Here is a 19,454-nt window from a genome sequence, read left to right on the forward strand (position 1 = left end):
GATCTACAAATTAGGTCATATATATTGTGAGTAAGCCGTGTGTTTGTATTCACCAATGGGCACTTTATTTTTTGCTTTTAGAAATTCACAAAAATCTTTCACTGATTTGGCTCTCTCTGGCCTCTGTTCTTGTCTATCCACAGTAGGAGGCTGTCGGAGGGCTGATTGATCCATGGTAACCACCCATCGCTGTTGAGTGCGTGGTGATAACGAAATTCTCTCTGGCCTCCTTTCTCCCATGCACGATGCTTTTCGAATCATAGTTTTTTTTTCTTTTTCTCTGATTAATTGTAGCTATTACAACGCGAAAGTTGGAATCTGGGACTCCATGTGTGCGACCATGGGCCACCCCAGGTATGCTGGGATGTTATCGTTCTTGTAATTAGCCTAGCTTCGCTTTCAAATTAGTTAGCGATTCGTGAGTCAGCAAATGATCGACGACAGTCGGTGAAATGAAAGTGAAAACCAAGCTTGTCGATATTTTGGAATTACACTATTTTGTGATAGCGAAAAATTATGTTCCATCGAATGACATATATTAATTAGGGAACGCCTAATATTTCGGTTATTTTGGTGAAACATATTGCATATCTCCTCATCACTATAAGCTTTTCTGTAAATTAGTTCTATTGATCTTAAAATTCTATTATTTACACAATATTAATAAAAAAAATTTACACCCTCCATTTCATATTATAAGTCATTTGAATTTTTTTATAGCCAAATTTTTTTAGATTTGATCAAGTTTATAGAAAAAATTAGTAAAATCTATAACACTAAATTAGTTTCATTAAATTTAACAATAAATATATTTTGATAACATGTTTGTTTTATATTGATAATACTATTATATTTTTCTACAAACTTGGTCAAACTTAAAAGTGTTTGACTAGAAAAAATGTCAAACGACTTATAATATGAAATGGAGGGAGTATTAACAAATAACTAGTGGTTTGTTTTAAGTCTACAGCTTAATGTAACCCTGATAATAACTAGCTAGGAACAATATGGAGTATTCAAGTAGATATGTTGTTATTATTTTTCCATCAACATAAGCTTTCAAGTAAACTGGTTGGTGCATTGAACCCTATAGTTATAACCGTCAATTTGATCACACGCTTTTGCTCCATCGATCAGCTGACTTTTGTCATATTTAACTTTTGCTCACTACGGATGGTGGCTCAATAATTTCAGAGCATAAATTTGTTTGCATGCAGTGAGGAGATAGAATGGATGCTAGGGCACACATCGATGAGGACAAGAGAGGATGGTGTTTTAAAAGCCATTGCACATTCTCTCTTGTATATATTAGGGTTTATAAATATATATTTATATAAGTCTCAAGTGATTGCCAACTAAGAGCTTCGTTGGCCGAGGCAAAATGTGAAACGAGATGCTTTGGATCATCACCAAAGCGCGTCCAGACTCCAGAGAGAAAAAGCAGAAGCTGCTAAAAGAGTGGTTTTGCATACTTGACCTTGTTCTTTAGCTCCTTAAAAAAGGAGCAAAGTTATATGTAGCCAAAATACTTTATATAACCCATCCTATTTGAGTATATATCACCCTTAAATTAGCATGGCACAATAATGTAGATCGAGTGGTGGCTAGCTGTTGAGAAGCGGTACAGGGTCCCACATGTTAGTGAGACAATCGTTATGTATGTTTTGTATATACATTTTTTTATACATCGTATATATGTATACACTTGCATATTCACCTCTATGGAAACACACATAAACACCTAGCACTATAAATACATCTGAAGACTGGGTTGAAATATCTTAAGATTAATAAAATTATGCTAAACACCTTGTTGTCAATGGGTATATCGCCTACTACTAAAAAAATAAATAGCCGTAAATAAGGGCAACCTTGAGTATGGTTTTTGGTCTGCCTATTTTACAATGTCCATGATATTTTAGTTCCTTCAGTTTAATTTTACTGTGTTTAGATCTAAAGTTTGGATCCAAACTTCAGTCATTTTCCATCACATCAACCTGTCATACACACAACTTTTCAGTCACATCATCTTTAATTTTAACCAAAATCCAAACTTTACACTGAACACATCCTTTGCATTCTTGATAGTATCAAGGTTTCAGCTTTTGGTTCTACTAGCTACTACAGTGGTGTGGTGCATGTGGAATTATTGTCCTCACTCGTGTGTTGGCATGTGGAGAGTCAAAAGGGCGAGCAGCGCAGAGGATGAGACTTGGTACTGCTTAATTATCTTGGAGTTAGGCACAAGTACAGGACAGGAGTAGTACCATATGACCAGGACAAGCATGAAAGGTTGACAATCGAGAAGAAGATTGGGAGTTACAAGTCTCCAAATTTACACGGTCAATTCACACCTGCAGCCTACGACCCCCAAGTCCTCAACTGCACCAACACATCCATTCGTCTAAAAAAATTAATGATATGATATAGTCTACTGCAACGAATCTAAACACAAACACAGATATGTCTAAATTCATAGTAATATGATGTGTTATATCTGATTCTAGTTTAGTATTTTATGGGACAGATGAAGTACGTGCTAGTAGTAGTCGCGTATAATTAAGGCCTTATCTTATATAGTGAAAGCAACAAGCTTTGTTACACGAGAATGCACCACATCATCACAAATATATTAGCCGTCAGATAAAGCGTTAGGATAAACAATGGCCATTGGATCAAAAGGGTACATGTATTAAAAAACCATAAATCGGCTAAACATATGGAAATTTCCAGAGGTTTCCAGTACCTCCTCCTGACACATGATAAAAAAGGAAAAAAAATTAAAAGTATACTTTAATTTTTAGCGTTTTGCGTTTATATACCAATGCGATAAAATTTTGAACAAATATACCTCTACTGCATAGGGGATACGCAAAACCATCTCGGTCCCGCACCACCATTCCGCGGAACCGGCGGTCATGCAGAAGAGCAGTGCGGGACCGATCGAGCGAAGGAATGCATGCGTTGCTTTCGCTGAATGCATGCGCTGCAAGTGCTGCTTGCTTTGCCACGCCGGTCGCGCGTATGTGGCGCACGGGAGCGAGGCATTCCGTGCGGTTCCGCGCGGACGTTCCGCGGGAGCGACGGTGCCGCGCGGACGCTGCGCATGGCGCTAGCTCCGTCCCGCATCTCCATTCTGTCATAGAGGTATATTTTCGCAATTCTTCTCCATACATGTATATAAATGCAAAACATTAAAAATAAAAGTATATATTTAAATTTTATTCGATAAAAAAGAGAGGGGATAAAGAGAGAAGAAACATGAGCCTTCTAGTGATTTCTCTTATAACCAGCATATAGTACAACTTAGTTAAATATACAGTTAGCTAGGGAAATCAATTCTGTATAAAAAAATTAACTTATTATATCAAAACCTTCTTAAAAACTTACCTAAACTAAGACCATTTAGAAAAGTTCTTAAACGGGATCAAAAGTCGAAGCGACTATGTGGCTAGTTTAGCTGGGGAAAATTTTTGGGTTTGGCTATCACATCGAATATACGAACACACATTTAAAATATTAAACGTAGTCTAATAACAAAATAAATTACAGATTCCGCCAGGAAACCGCGAGACGAATTTATTAAGCCTAATTAATCCGTCATTAGCAAATGTTTACTGTAGCACCACATTATCAAATCATGGCACAATTAGGCTTAAAAGATCCGTATCGCAATTTACATGTAATCTGTGTAATTGATTTTTTATCTTCATTTAATACTCAATGCATGTATCCAAACATTCGATGTAAGTGTGAAAATTTTTGTATTAGGAACTAAATAGGGCCTAAGCCGGTAGCCAGCATGGCTTCCTCGCGCTATATGCGTGTCACGAGGAAAAGGAGAGGTAGAGATCAAGTCATCGAGCCAGACTGCCACGGTTGTGGACGGAGGATTTATTCCGGGTAAAATTTTCTCCAAGTTTCAGAAAGTATTGCATTTGTGTACACAAGTACTGTTACCCTTATCTTTGTTTGCTGATATTCTAGTCATGAATCAGTGATATGCAAAACTTATCTGTGTCGAACGAACTGCTATCACCGATGTAAGACATCTTAAACGGGTTATAACAACAACCCGCCACCAATATGGTTCAAAGAGCGAGTAGAGTAAAGCCCGTCACGGATGACTCGTCGTGGCGGTGATATGTTGTAACCCCGCCATCAGTAAGATTTTAACAAAAATAACAAATTTGTTTTATTGGTTAGCCATAGGAAATAGCTAGCCATGCTCGCTGTAAATCGACAGAAACAGAGATATATTTCCTGAATCCTCATACTTATATATACATACATCCATTCACATACATTTCACAATCACATGAATCCTAATTATCAATTATTTGCAAGTCTCATAGTAGTATGCCTCACATATTTCCATCAATTCTCATATCCAATAGAACATCAGTTTTTGCAAGCATCAAGAATTTATCAAACCACGCCCATGCATCTTTTAAAAGAGAGCCATCACAACCTATTAATCCAAATACAATTTGAAAAATGGTGTTAGGTTATAGTTTGCGATAAGAACTGGCCAGATGCTATGATTGTTGCTCATATCTCTAAAATGATTCATGCATGTCATCTGTACACAAACAAAGCCTCGTGTTTCTCGTGTCATCTATGAAATCAGGGTATATCCTATCGACATTCCTCCATTGTATCGAATCTGCTAGGTGCCTTAACATACCATATGCCTTTAATTTGATCTATTTCATGCCAACCAACTATGTTTCCTTGGGCTTGGCAAAGGTTCATTTGAAACAATTTATGATAGGAACAGACCACAAAACATTTGGAGAACCATCTATCTTTGACTTTTTTTTCCTTCATCGGAACTACTCTTTGGTCCTGTTTATATCCCACCCTAAAATTTTTCACCATGTCACATCTAACGCTTGAATACCTGCATGAAGTATTAAATATAGGATAAAATTATAACTAATTGCACAAATTGTGACTAATTGTTGAGACGAATATTTTAAGCCTAATTGCTCCATAATTTAACAATATGGTGCTACAGTAAACATATGCTAATGATGAATTAATTAGGCTTAATAAATTCATCTCACAGTTTATAGGCGGATTCTGTAATTTATTTTGTTATTAGACTACGTTTAATACTTCAAACGTGTGTCCATATATCCGATGTGACACGGCAGAAATTTTCGCCCATAAATCTAAACACAGCCTTTCTCTTGTATCGAGAAATCTCGCATACAAAACATGCATCCAAGTTAGCGTATTATCACAAGAACAACCAGCGCGATCGAAGCAAATAAATGTGCTACTACAATCCACATCAGTCTTCCATTCAGTTCATGGATGGACGAGTAGTATCCAAGTAGTATGCTATACAAGTACACAGTAGCTGTACTATACTAGAAGACACACTACGGTCACCATCTCGCCCCAACAAACCATGCATAACCGAATCACATCACTTGTTCGCCGAGTTGCCGTGTCATGACTCCCGAGGCAGCCACATTCCGCGGACCACATTAAACTGACACGGTTGAATTCACTTAAGATAAATATTAAATATGGATAGACACGAGAAAACTATTAGCATATGATTAATTGAGTTTTAGTTATTTTAGATTTAAGAAAATGATTTATCTGTGTTTGAGGGAGAGGGGATTGAGAAGATAAACAAAACGAGGTGAGCCATTAGTGTATGATTAATTGAGTATTATCTATTTTAAACTTTAAAAATAGATTAATATATTTTTTTAAAGCAAATTTCATATAGAAATTTTTTTTTTAAAAAAACACACCGTTTAGTAGTTTGGAAAGCGTGTGCGCGGAAAACGAAACAAACAAACTCTCTGTTCTCCAAACGAACGCAAAGCAACTTTTATATCGAAAGTTCTCATATAAAACGTATTTATCCGTTTTATAATGTAAGACTTTCTAACATTATCCACATTTATATAGATGTTAATGAATCTAGAAATATAATATGGGCAATGCTAGAAAATCTCACATTATGAAACGGAGGAAGTACCGTTGAACAGTTTGAAAAACGAGCTAATGAAAATCAGCGTAGAGTCTGCATCTTAGGTTGTGTTGGAGAGGAGGCCAGGGTTAGGAACCTCTCCTCTGCAGCACGTAAAACAAAACATGCATTCGTAAACCCTGGTAGTGACTAGTGAGCTTTGTCCTGTTCGTGACCAAGAAAAGAAAAAAAAAAGGCGGAGGCGGCGCCGGTGAGACACGGTACGTTGTTCGCTGCGTCCCCACGGCCACGGTGGTCGGCGGCCACGAGATCGATGCATGGGTTGTTTTTTTTTTTTTATTTTATTTTTATTTGATCGATCGATCGTCAAACTGTTTACACGTACGAGCGCGTTTCGATCGGGTTCGCGGGGAGCTTGATGTGCTGGCGTCAGCATGACGCCAGCGGTGGCAGTGGGCCCCACCCTAGTTTGACACTCATCAGTAGTGCTAGGAGTAGGTCAGTACTATGCGCTAGCCAATCTGGAACGGGGACCGTCTACGTACATTCAGTTGAGCGGTAGAGACTAGAGAGGAGGTTATCCATACCATACATTTTCTTTTAGAAAAAGAATACACGTACGAGTTGAAGTGGGAGAATGTACGGGATCGAGTACAGTACGCTACAAATACTACTTCCCGTGTCAGATTATAGCAACATAATATACTCCAATATAGATAGATTTTTGTTTATATTTATAGTACTAAGGCTGCGTTCGTTTCAGTGTGTTCCCAATCCCTATCTCTCGTTTTCCACGCGCACGCTTTTCAAACTGCTAAACGGTACTTTTTTGCAAAAAAAATTTCTATGTGAAAGTTGCTTAAAAATTCAAATTAATCCATTTATAAAAAAATAGCTAATACTTAATTAATCACACGTTAATAAACTGTTCTGTTTTCCGTGCGAAGGAGATGTGTTCCAAACCCTATGTATCGAACACAACCTAAGTTGTGTCTAATTTTGGTATGTTAGGTTGTTATATTTTATAATGGAGCGAGTAGATGACTACAACTACAACTACAAGCACTCCTAGGTGTAGTTAAGGTGGTGTTTGGATCCAGGGACTTAACTTTAGTCTCTATATTTAGACACTAATTTAGAGTATTAAATATAGACTACGTACAAAACTAATTACATAAATGAAAGCTAATTTGCGAGACAAATTTTTTAAGCCTAATTAATCTATAATTAGAGAATGTTTACTGTAGCATCACATAGACTTTTTTTTTGAGAAACCACATAGACTAATCGTGAATTAATTAGACTCAATAGATTCATCTCGCGAATTAGTAAAAGATTATGGATGGGTTTTATTAATAGTTTACGTTTATATTTATAATTAGTGTCTAAACATTCGATGTGATAGGGACTTAAAAGTTTTAAAAGTTTTAGTCCCATCTAAACAGGACAGATTAATACTATATGGCTTAATGATGGAAAAGCAATTAAATTTACAGGTCAATATTTATTTTGAGTACAAGCTTGCTGGTCGGCTTATGAAAGGGATACTTTTGCATAGTGCCAACAAAAAATAGTGATTTGATCAGGACCAACTTTCTGCCATTTTGTTGGAAATGAATTATACAGAAGACGTATACGCAAACACTCGTGAATATCCATCTTAACACATGGTCAAAGTGACAACGTCAACAATAAATTTCTAATATCACTAAAATTCTATTAAAACTGCCACAAATATTTTCATAGCATAGTTCTGTACTACTCCAATATCATAAAAGTCACCATCATTCTATACTACCATCATAAAAATTTCTAAAATGCATGATAGAGCTCGACCGTGAGAAAAATATATGCCAAAACTATATTTGCACATTAGAACTCATTGGTTTCGATCATGAGCATTCTAAACTCAGTTTTAACTTGGCTTTTTCCTCAATTTTCGTTAGCATACTTTTTAAACTAATAAACGTTGTGTTTTATGTAGAAATGAAGTTGCATTAAAAATAAAACAAATCCATTTTTATAGTTTTCAATAAGTAATACTCAATCAATCCTATACTTATCGCTTTTCACATTTTACGTGCGACTAATCATTTGTTTTAAACCACATTTTAGAACGTGGCTTTAATTAGTTCTTATAGTAGATTTCGCTGGAATAGCGCGCTCAACATAGGAAAGGGAACTCCAGAACGGAAGGATCGGAGGCCATTGTTACTGTTGTATAGTACTATCCTAAAGGGCGAAATGAACAAAAATTCTTAATTTTTAGCGTTTTGCGTTTATATACCAATGCGATGAAATTTTGAACAAATATACATCTACTGCATAGGGGATACGCGAAACCATCTCGGTCCCGCACCACCATTCCGCGGAACCGGCGGTCATGCAGAAGAGCAGTGCGGGACCGATCGAGCGAAGGAATGCATGCGTTGCTTTCGCTGAATGCATGCGCTGCAAGTGCTGCTTGCTTTGCCACGCCGGTCGCGCGTATGTGGCGCACGGGAGCGAGGCATTCCGTGCGGTTCCGCGCGGACGTTCCGCGGGAGCGACGGTGCCGCGCGGACGCTGCGCAGGAGCTAGCGGCGCTACCTCCGTCCCGCATCTCCATTCTGTCATAGAGGTATATTTTCGCAATTCTTCTCCATACATGTATATAAACGCAAAACGTTAAAAATAAAAGTATATATTTAAATTTTATTCGATAAAAAAGAGAGGGGATAAAGAGAGAAGAAACATGAGCCTTCTAGTGATTTCTCTTATAACCAGCATATAGTACAACTTAGTTAAATATACAGTTAGCTAGGGAAATCAATTCTGTATAAAAAAATTAACTTATTATATCAAAACCTTCTTAAAAACTTACCTAAACTAAGACCATTTAGAAAAGTTCTTAAACGGGATCAAAAGTCGACGCGACTATGTGGCTAGTTTAGCTCGGGAAAATTTTTGGGTTTGGCTATCACATCGAATATACGAACACACATTTAAAATATTAAACGTAGTCTAATAACAAAATAAATTACAGATTCCGCCAGGAAACCGCGAGACGAATTTATTAAGCCTAATTAATCCGTCATTAGCAAATGTTTACTGTAGCACCACATTATCAAATCATGGCACAATTAGGCTTAAAAGATCCGTATCGCAATTTACATGTAATCTGTGTAATTGGTTTTTTATCTTCATTTAATACTCAATGTATGTATCCAAACATTCGATGTAAGTGTGAAAATTTTTGTATTAGGAACTAAATAGGGCCTAAGCCGGTAGCCAGCATGGCTTCCTCGCGCTATATGCGTGTCACGAGGAAAAGGAGAGGTAGAGATCAAGTCATCGAGCCAGACTGCCACGGTTGTGGACGGAGGATTTATTCCGGGTAAAATTTTCTCCAAGTTTCAGAAAGTATTGCATTTGTGTACACAAGTACTGTTACCCTTATCGTTTAACTAATAAACGTTGTGTTTTATGTAGAAATGAAGTTGCATTAAAAATAAAACAAATCCATTTTTATAGTTTTCAATAAGTAATACTCAATCAATCCTATACTTATCGCTTTTCACATTTTACGTGCGACTAATCATTTGTTTTAAACCACATTTTAGAACGTGGCTTTAATTAGTTCTTATAGTAGATTTCGCTGGAATAGCGCGCTCAACATAGGAAAGGGAACTCCAGAACGGAAGGATCGGAGGCCATTGTTACTATTGTATAGTACTATCCTAAAGGGCGAAATGAACAAAAATTCTTAATTTGTTTGGCCGTTAGGCTGCCCATTTCGGGTTACATTGAATTCAGAACAGTCGGTGCAACGACTCTGTTGCACCTCCCTTTGGACTCCCTTTAAAAAGGGCCTAGGCTAAATGCCGTCCACGCATGCACGCCCAAGTAACCAACGTTAGGGTGGGTTTAGTTAACGCTAAAATTTAAAGTTTGGTTGAAATTGCAACGATGTGACGGAAAAGTTGAAAGTTTATGTGTAGGAAAATTTTGATGTGATATAAAAGTTGGAAGTTTGAAGAAAAAATTTGGAACTAAACTCGGCCTTAGTGTAAATGTCACAGATTATGTACAAGTCTGCAAAAGAAAATAAAATGTATGCCTGCTCCAATAGTTTTGTGGATGATATGATATACTTCTGAAGATAATCCTTCTTTGGTTTTATATATATCTTGGGTACATGAAGATTTGACTCAAATAGTTTTATAGGTTCTGGTGTTGGCAAATCAAATATATATAATTAGGTTGTTTGTCAATGTTAGCCGCCTGATTCTCTCGAGTGATCAAGATAGCTCTGAACATTCAGGGATGGCATCTGACAGTTGTTCTAGAAATAGCTGTAAATTTTGTTTCATAAGTAAATGAGTAAAAGGAAAACCGCACACTAGTTTATTTGGGAAATTTAATAAATTCCATTGCAGTTTAACCATTTTTGTTTTCAGGTATGGATCTTTTCAATTGTGCTAATACACCATTAAATTCTCTTGAATTTGTGCCCTAAATCAATGTGAACCGGTATTTTTTTAGAAAGTACAGTTGGGAAGTACAACGTAATTACACTCTCTCATTGTGGGTATGCATACAGCATACGCACTCGCATTAAATGTGCATACGTATATGTTCTTCTAAAATTGGTTGATATGTACAACAATGTCTAGTATACGACTTGAACTGGGTAGACCATATGCACAATTTTGTGCCTAGCCATATGCCACAAACTAGTTTTCCAGTGAGAACTAGTCTTGTAGTTTGATTTTGAAATACCAGTATGAACAAGGCTTTTTTCCTCTTCATTTCCCACCATATAAAGAGGACAAAGATATATCTTTAAAGTGAGTTATATATATATATATATATATATATATATATATATATATACCAAATAATTACCAAACTTTCTTTCTTGATTCCCTTTTGACAATGAGGTATCTAGCTTAGCTTTACCATGGCTTGAGAAAAAAAATGCCAAAGAAAAGGGTGTCTTTTTCATTGCACTGGCTTCAACTAGCTAGGGATCATCTTTTTGGGGGAATTATTCCCTCCTGCAGCTTGTTTAGTTGCAAATGTAGGGTTCCTCCATCTGGACAAGGAGAAAATGCTGGTCCTTTGATGCATTGTGGACCATATCTTGTTGCCAATAAGCTGATTTGATAAATATTCTCTATTGATTGATTTGGTCCACTAATCCTACATGGTTAGGGGTAATTGTTCCACTTGTTAGGTTGTTAGGGCAGTAGGAATTGATGTGATACTTTGAGCAATGTGACAGTCATATTTTGAATTTTCCATGTCTACACAGTGTTTTTTTTCTAACAGAGTATATTTCAAACCAATTAGCTAGCTAGACATTGTCAAACTTTATATATAGACCTATATATATACGTGGCAAAATTAAGCAAGTACATAATTACTTCATACAAAAGATCGCTTTTGGTTTATTCAACAATTTTGTAATAAGTGGATATAGCTTCTTTTGAAGTAAGGTCGGATTATCTACTATCTTAAACAAAAATCTATAGGGGTTGAGAAAATCTTTTTCTGAATTAGGTGATTAATCGTAAGGTGAGAAAACAGTATACTTCTGTACTAAATTTGCGTAGCTTTGTGGAGATGACGTCCCATGAAAAGTGGCTCGCAAACCATTTTGGAGAGTGACTATCATCAGGAATGAGGGGGAAAATAAGAAGAGGAAAAATATAAAAGCAAGGAAAGATATGTGTCATCTAACGGAACAGCATGCCTGCTTTTTAAAGCGAGCGTGTGACGTCATAACGACATGATTAGATGTGTCTGAAGGACATGAGCATCACTGGCTAAATCTTGTTCATTAAGCTAACGGAGAAGAGATTATAATATTGAGAGTCATGTACACATAGCTAGCTGACTCTTTTTCTTTTCTTTTTTTTTTCATTACCACACTCTCAAACAGACTTGAGACATAAATTTATTAGTGCGACAATTAAAAGTCTTTCAAAAATATGTACGTAAATTAATATTGACGGTAATATTTTATCCTGACGGGTAGAGTCATGTATATTGATTAACTCCAATCTCCAATATAAGTCAATGACCAAATTAAGTTGTAAGTTGTAACCACACTGCAACATTTGGGTAGAATAATTAGTGAATATCCATGTGTAAAACTCTAAAATGGAATACAATCACCATTACAAAAAAAAAGCTCTAATTCAATGTGTAAAGCATATAACCACAAACCAGACAATTTGGTGGAGGAACAATTACAAGAACCTTCTGATTAATTAGCTTGCCAACATCCAACTGGATGTTCTTCAGTGTCCTCTCCTGAACTGTCAAAATTAAAGAACCATCAACAGTCCAAATCCAAGAACACCAGCACTAACCCAAAACATCAAAACCGCACATAGTCGTTGGACCTACATGCTAGGCATTTTGATTTTGGAATCCTTTTTGCAAAGATGGTACACACATATACATGCTTTGATTGATGACCACATTGCAGAGGTTGGCACACTAACAAAAGAGTTAGTAGCTCTTAGCATCTGGTCAGTGTCGTCTTCTCTGAAATTTGCAGTAGCAAACATGGTAGATTGCTCTCTGTCGCGTGAGAGGGAAGGAAGGTAAGCAGAAGGCAGATCAGACGAGCGGTTGGGTTGCTGCTGTCTGCACCAACCATCCGGCGAGTGTAGTGGAGGAGGGTTTCGATCAAGGTGCGTGTCACAACTCACCAGTGGTGTACTCTCACTTAATTAGATTATTAGAAGCTAATAACCTGGTGCTTTGTATAATTAGCTCCTGGTTTTCTTTCAACTAATCAAAAGCTTTGCTGATGACTGTATGTTCTTAGTGCCTCTGTGCATGTTTCATGTTTCTGTCGTAATGCTATGTTTGGGGAGCTTCTGACAGAGATACAGATTCTTTCAGAGTCCTTAGTTTTTCGAAACAGTTCAGATTATGGGAATCTCGAGCTCCCTGAATTTGGACCTAATCAGAAGTTCAGAACTGTTAATCGACTGATGGTTAACTGAATGATGGCACTAGTGAGGTTAGCGCGTAATTAGTTTGTTAAATGATGTCACAGAGAGATGGAGGATTGTGGTTCCTGCTTTCTTTCACCAGAGAGAATTTAGGAGAAATGCATACAGAATCAAACATAAATCCAAATATGCACTACACTGTTGCTTATTGACTTGGGTTTAGTACATTTCAGGAAACATATTTCTTTGAGCTGGAAATAAATACATCAAAGTTTGGAATTTCTGAAGCTGGACAAGAGCTTTCAGGGAGAGAATAGGCCTGATGTCCCACAGAGATATTTCTGAACCTAATGGGTTGTGGTTAGGTTAATTTAACAACGTACGACAAGTACAACGAAATGCCAGGGGCAGTTTGTTCTTGTGCTTGTGATGAAGACTTGACAATAATTTGAGAACTCTAGCCTTTATATGCAAACCCAACACCTATATTGTACTCACACTACTACTACTATTTGTGTCCTTGAAACTTCAGCAAGCACTGTTTCAGTTAACTTCAGTACAGGTTTAATTGACCGAGATTTTTGGACGTTTCGGCGTGATTAGAAATCAATTTTCCGGGAGGGATTTCGAATGGTATTTGTTAAATTCAAGTTCAAAACAGTAGTAAATCTGATCAAAATGTGGTCGAAATTTGTCAAAAACCATGGTACCTCCAGGACTCGGGATCCGGCGGTCAATCGGAAACGTAAACCCTAAGAGTAGCACAAGTTATATATCTTGACAAATTCTTTCGCAATGTAATTTGCTCACTAAAATCTTTTCATGAATTCATGGTGAGCACATAAGAAAAGATCAAATCAAAATAATCATGAATCAAGCAGGTTAGAAAATTGCCTTCTCTCTTAAAAAAATGAATCAAGCAGCAGGTTTCAGCCTTGGTTCTTGCAGAGGTTGGCATGGCCACTTCCATGCACACGACATCCACGAGCCATCTGCAACTTTTGCTTTTGTCACTCTGAATTTGTATATATATTTTTTTACTCCATCACTTTTGCATGGCATTTGGAGATCGTAATCTCTCAACATCCGGGGCAGTTGGCTGAAAAGAACGTTTGAAATCGATCAATCGACCAGGTCAATTTCGACGACAATTACTACTACGATCCTAAGTAGTAACTAGATACTCCCCTACATGTACCAATAATGCAGGGGTTAATTTAGAAAGGGGGAGAGAAAAGGTTGGTTAAAAGTTAACCATGGCTCGATTAGCGAAAAAGTTGGTGATCATAGGAAGGGTTTGGTGGTTAAGATGGTGACCTCGTGTCAACAAGAAATCAAAGCAAGTGGTGTGTCTTGGCTTTTAACCTGATCGATCATGGTGGATTCATTCATTGAATTGATGTGATATCTCCATATCAAATTGATATGACGACTAAAGTGATCGCACGCGTTAGTGCGTGCGCTTATACGAACGTTTCAAAAAGGAATATATAATCGCAAATAAAATAAGATTTACCTGCTGATTTTTAATCACCAATTAAATTCACAGATTAAAGAAAAAGTCATTTAAGCGTTAGCGTGGTTGACCTGTAAGTTAGCATAAGCTAGAAACCTTCTCCGGTTAAAAAAAAGTATGTTATTCATTGTCTTGCCCCAGGTTCAAATTTCAAACTGAATATATACGATCTCCATAATTATAAGCTGTGCGAGGAAGAAGCGTATAATCAAATTAAATCAGATAGTAGCTGTAATATGACTTAGCTGATATTCTAAGTAGTCTTCTTGTTTCAATTAAGCTATTAAAATGTTTGATTCGTTCGACCAGCAGTCTGTAATAATTGAATATATCTTCTTTGAAAAAAAATGCTAGAATGAATTCCAAAATCTATTTTTCTTAAAAAAAAAACCTGGCGTTCCATTTTGTGCAGGCTCTGATTTCCTCGAATTCTCGTGGGCCAACTTCCATATTGTGTTTCAATCGATGGTAGCAATCCAATTCTTGTGGATTCATCCAGCCCACTTTACCTGACGGACTAACGGGCCCAAAATTTCTAGATAGAAACGGACCAATACGCACCCGTCTCGGAGTCGGAGTCCGCGCCCTGCTCACGCCACCGCCACCGCAATTGGACTCCGAGTCGGAGCCCGACTCCGAGTGCGGAAAGGAGGATCGCCTCGATAAATGGGCCGGGCCCGATGCCCGCGAGCCATCCATCTCCCGCTCCGCGCGCGCGTTGCGAATCTCCGCCATCTCTTCTAGACTTCTCTCCCCGTCTCGCGCCGCTCTGAGACCTAGCATGGCTGTGCCACTGCCCGAGCCCGCTGCCGCCATGGCCGACGTGAACTGCCGCTGCAGCCGCGTCGTCTACGTCGGCAACATCGCCTTCCACGCCACCGAGGCCGAGCTCCGCGACGCCTGCGAGCTCATCGGCCCCGTCCGCTCCCTCCGCCTCGCCGCCCTCGACCCGGCCACCAACAAGCGCAAGGGCTACGCCTTCGTCGAGTACGCCGACGACGAGACGGCCCGCAGCGCCCTCCGCAACCTCCACGGCCACCTCCTCCGCGGCCGCGAGCTCCGCGTCGGCCTCGCCGCCCGCCCAAGCATCAGGCGCCGCGGTGGCGGCGGCGGCGGCGAGCGCGAGCCCGTCGGCATGGAGGACGCCGTCCACGCCGCGTCGCTCGTGGTGTCGGGGCGGCCACTCGCGTCCGTGACGAGGTACCTGGCGGCGCGGTCGAGGCAGGAGGTGCGGGAGATGGTGGCCGCGCTGGAGGCCACCGAGCAGCTGAAGATTCCCGGGCTGGGCACCGCCATGGAGCAGGCGCAGCGGCTGCTGGAGATGTTCGCCGCCGACGAGGAGGAGGTGGCCAGGAAGAAGCTGAAGCGCGCGAGCGATGAAGAGCACGCGAAGCAGAGCAAGGTGGTCGGGGTTGATGGCGTCGTCAAGGCTTCTTCACGCATCGTCCCCTGCTTCTGATCTATTCTCGCTGTTCAATGTGTTATAGTACTAGTTGTCATCAATTGTAAACATCTGAATTTGTAAACATCTGAATTTGTAACTCAGTAACTCAGTAGCTACTTGTATCACCTATTGGGAAATTTGAATAGATGAACATTCTTGAATCAATGACCTATTTAGTTATTTATTCTTAGCAAACACCTTTCGCAAAGACCAATCGGTTCTCGAAACACGATCCATATCAGGAATAGTGTGAATTTCCTTTTCTGTTGTGAGTCAGTGAGTGCAATTCTCTTGTATCTGTAATTACCACAGTTCAAATTCTGTTACTATATGCATGTACTCGGTAACTCAGCCAAAAAAAACCTTGACTGAACTGTCTCATCCATGGAGAAGTTTCTGAAACTTCGATCACTATCATCCAGAACCAGAAGAGACATGCTAGTTAACTGATGAGAAGTCTCACTCTTTTCTTAAAAGTATTCACCAGGAGACAAAACTTACTAACATGACCAAGATTACCATTTGTGAATTCTTCTGGTTGCTAAAATTGACAAAACTCTTTTCTCAATCAGACTGCAAAATGGGAGACAAAACTGAGTAAATCGATCACCATTAGTGAACTCTTTTCTTGCTAAAATTGCCTATCAGAAGAAAGCACTTCAAGCATCAGCTCTGCAGGAAGCCAGCATCAGCAGTTTCATGTAAGCGGATGGATCATTCTGTCGTCGTGGCGGCGGCTGCGATGGTAAGATGCAACAAGCAGAAATTAGTTATTGCTAACTCAATGCACATTTGGATATGACTACTTAACAGCAAACAGGAACCAACAAGCAAGCACAGAAGCTGTTGTTCAGGTCTTAATATGCATGAGGTTTAAGCAGTATTAATTTGCCAATCAGGTCAGAACCAACAAATGCATAGAACAATAGAACATTCCCTGAAAATCAAAAGAGCAGATATGAACACGAGGCGTTAATCTGCATCTAAGAATGATGTGGAACGATACAGAATGAAACCTGTAAACATGCTATACATTCTCTGAAGAATGATCTGGAACGATACAGAATGAAAACTGCAAACATGCTATACGTCCCCAGCATGAACACCAATTTGATGTGGGGCTTATGCATCAGATCAGCCAGAAAAGTGGTAAAAGGAGTAATTGGCCGGATCAACAATCTCCTAGTTACAAATGTCAGTAAACGATTTGGATTTGACTAATTATCAGCAAACCGCAACTAATCAAGCAAGCACACAAGCTGTTCAGGCTCAAGAAATCGCAAACTAATCAGTTCAGAACCAACAAATGCACAGAACAATCTCTGAAAAAAAAGAAGAACGCAGAGCTCGTACCTGGAGTGCAGAAGCTCGTGTAGGGAAATACAGCGTAGATTCCACTTCTCCTCAAGGCCACCCTCGCTGGTCCAGTTGATCCCAGCTCAACGATGAAGGGGCCATGGTACGACCTGACGACAACCACACGAACGCCACCGTCGGCGAAGCCGATCAACACATTGTTCATCATGGAGATTGAACCCCGGGGGAGCAGCGTCTTGAGGTCCCTGACATCTTCGAGGTGCTCCCATTGATCCATCGACTTCGACCACAGGTGGAGGTTGGACCGCTCCAGCACGGCGGCGAACCCGAGCCCGCCACCCTCCGCCGTCATGAGGAGAGCGCCGTGCACATCCTCCGGTAGCGGCGGCGAGGGGATCACCGACAGCGTCATCGTGGCCATGTCGAACTCGACGATGCTGGTGTTGTTGTCACAGAGGAAGTAGAGCGCGTTCCCCACGAGGACGCTTGGCCTTCTCGCCTGGACGAAGGCGTCGGGGTGGTGATCAATGGAGGCCGGGCCGCTCCACGCGTCGGTCGCCGACGAGTAGAGGGCGGCGTGCGTGGTTCCCGCGACGTCGGTGCCCACCAGCGCCACGCCGAAGGCGTCGCCGCCGTGGCAGTCGAGATGGTCGCTGTTGGAATCAGCCTAGGAACACAAGAACAGAGCTCTCTTTCTCTCACACACAAGAATGGCTGGAGGTTGAAGATGAACAGTGGAGTTTCGGCGACGAACGCCGCGGAGCCTATCGCTCCTGTATCTTGGCTTTATTACACACTGAAAGTTCACACGGCACTACTTAAATACGAGCCTACACAGCCAGTTTTATACCCACGGCGACGCAGCGCCCACGCACCCACTTAGCGAGCTTCACGCGCACGTACGCATGGCAGCCTGGACGACCTGGTTTCACGCGTTCGTGAGCCACATACTCCTCCACATGAACGGGCCTCCATCCTTCTCGCATGGCGTGCTCCTGCATGCGCTCAACCGCCAGGACTTGGCCTCTGGACTCACATACATCGAACACACACACACAACGTGTACAGCACCACCACAATGCTGCACACACGCACGACTCCTGGACTCACGACGCCATGCGCCACTGCCGCGCCGCGGCAAAACGCAGGCACGGCCATGACAACGCGTTTATTCCTAACAGTCGCAGACGTGCGCGGCGCAGAGCACCGCTGCGCTCCACTGCGTCGCGCTCCAGTGGATGTTCCTCCAGCGCTCCGGCGCGTCCAGCAGCCGCTCCGCGCCGGTCATGGGGTCCGACACGAGGAGCCGCACGGGTAACCCGTAGGCGTCGAAGAGGGCGCGGCCATGGCGGGAGTCGCAGAGTAGCCAGTCGGCGCTGGGAATGATCGGGCGGAAGGCGGTGGTGGGGACGAATGTGGTGCGCCCAAACTCTGCGCAGAAGAAGCCCAGGATCGGAGGCGCTCGGTGGAAGGCGCGGTAGCCGCGGAGGAAGTCGCGGTCGGTGAGGAGGCGGCGCCACGACTTGCAGACGACGGAGAGGCGGACGAGGACCCCGGGGTCGCCCGGCGGGATGCGGAAGAAGATTTCGGAGAGGACGTCGTCGTTCAGATCAGTCAGCGAGTTGCCGCGGCGCTCCGGCTTCTGCGGCGGCGGATTCATGGTGCTCTTGCTCGGCTCGGCGGCGACGCGGCGTCGTGTTTGGGTTTTTGGCCGTTGGGGTGGAGGCGATCGCGCGATGGGGACGAAGATGGCGAGGCCGAGGCTGATACTTGAACTTTATACTGGTTGGTTGGGTGTGGGGCCCAGATGTCAGTGGAATATTTGAGCCTGGAACTTTCTCGAGTCCACATTTTTCAGTTCTAACTCTTTTCAGCCACTGTCATTGCAGTGAATTTCAGACGAAGGCCCATGGGCCTTTTCACATATCCATCTCAACCTTTAAATATTTTTAGCACAAAACACTACTAAATTTTCGATTTTGCTATATCTCACTCGAAAGATTTTTTTTCTTATCTCTCACTTGATTTTCTCACTCAAATTTATAGTGCATTTTCTTGTAAGTTACAGTGTAATTTATGAAACTTACACTATAACTTTTGTAAGTTACACTGTAATTTTTGAATCTTCACATGTAAATTTTAAATTTTGTATTGGATTTGGTCTTTTTCTTGAGGATATGGTAATTTAGTGTCCATTATGGTATTTCTTAATTGCTTTTTGCTTTTTATTATATCTATCGGATTTTAATCCAAAGATTAAAAATCTGT

At 40.8% G+C, this 19,454-nt stretch overlaps 2 protein-coding genes across 2 annotated transcripts; one reads left to right on the forward strand and one right to left on the reverse strand.

Annotated features, from left to right (window-relative positions):
• The first annotated feature begins 14,864 nt into the window (after positions 1 to 14,864).
• Positions 14,865 to 15,997, forward strand: LOC107277995 (uncharacterized). Its single transcript, XM_015787373.3, has one exon. The coding sequence runs from the start codon at positions 15,207 to 15,209 to the stop codon at positions 15,882 to 15,884; it is 678 nt and encodes a 225-aa protein (XP_015642859.2). The 5' UTR covers positions 14,865 to 15,206; the 3' UTR covers positions 15,885 to 15,997.
• A 293-nt stretch (positions 15,998 to 16,290) lies between these two features.
• On the reverse strand, positions 16,291 to 18,861 carry LOC9272659 (uncharacterized). The gene is made up of 3 exons (XM_066311314.1): positions 18,385 to 18,861; positions 17,223 to 17,853; positions 16,291 to 16,606 (listed from the first exon to the last, which is right to left on the reverse strand). The coding sequence occupies exons 1-3, from the start codon at positions 18,844 to 18,846 to the stop codon at positions 16,584 to 16,586; spliced, it is 1,116 nt and encodes a 371-aa protein (XP_066167411.1). The 5' UTR covers positions 18,847 to 18,861; the 3' UTR covers positions 16,291 to 16,583.
• Between the last annotated feature and the right edge of the window lie 593 nt (positions 18,862 to 19,454).

Source organism: Oryza sativa, chromosome 6 (genome assembly GCF_034140825.1).
Source record: "Oryza sativa Japonica Group chromosome 6, ASM3414082v1".
In the NCBI taxonomy this organism is placed as follows: domain Eukaryota; kingdom Viridiplantae; phylum Streptophyta; class Magnoliopsida; order Poales; family Poaceae; genus Oryza; species Oryza sativa.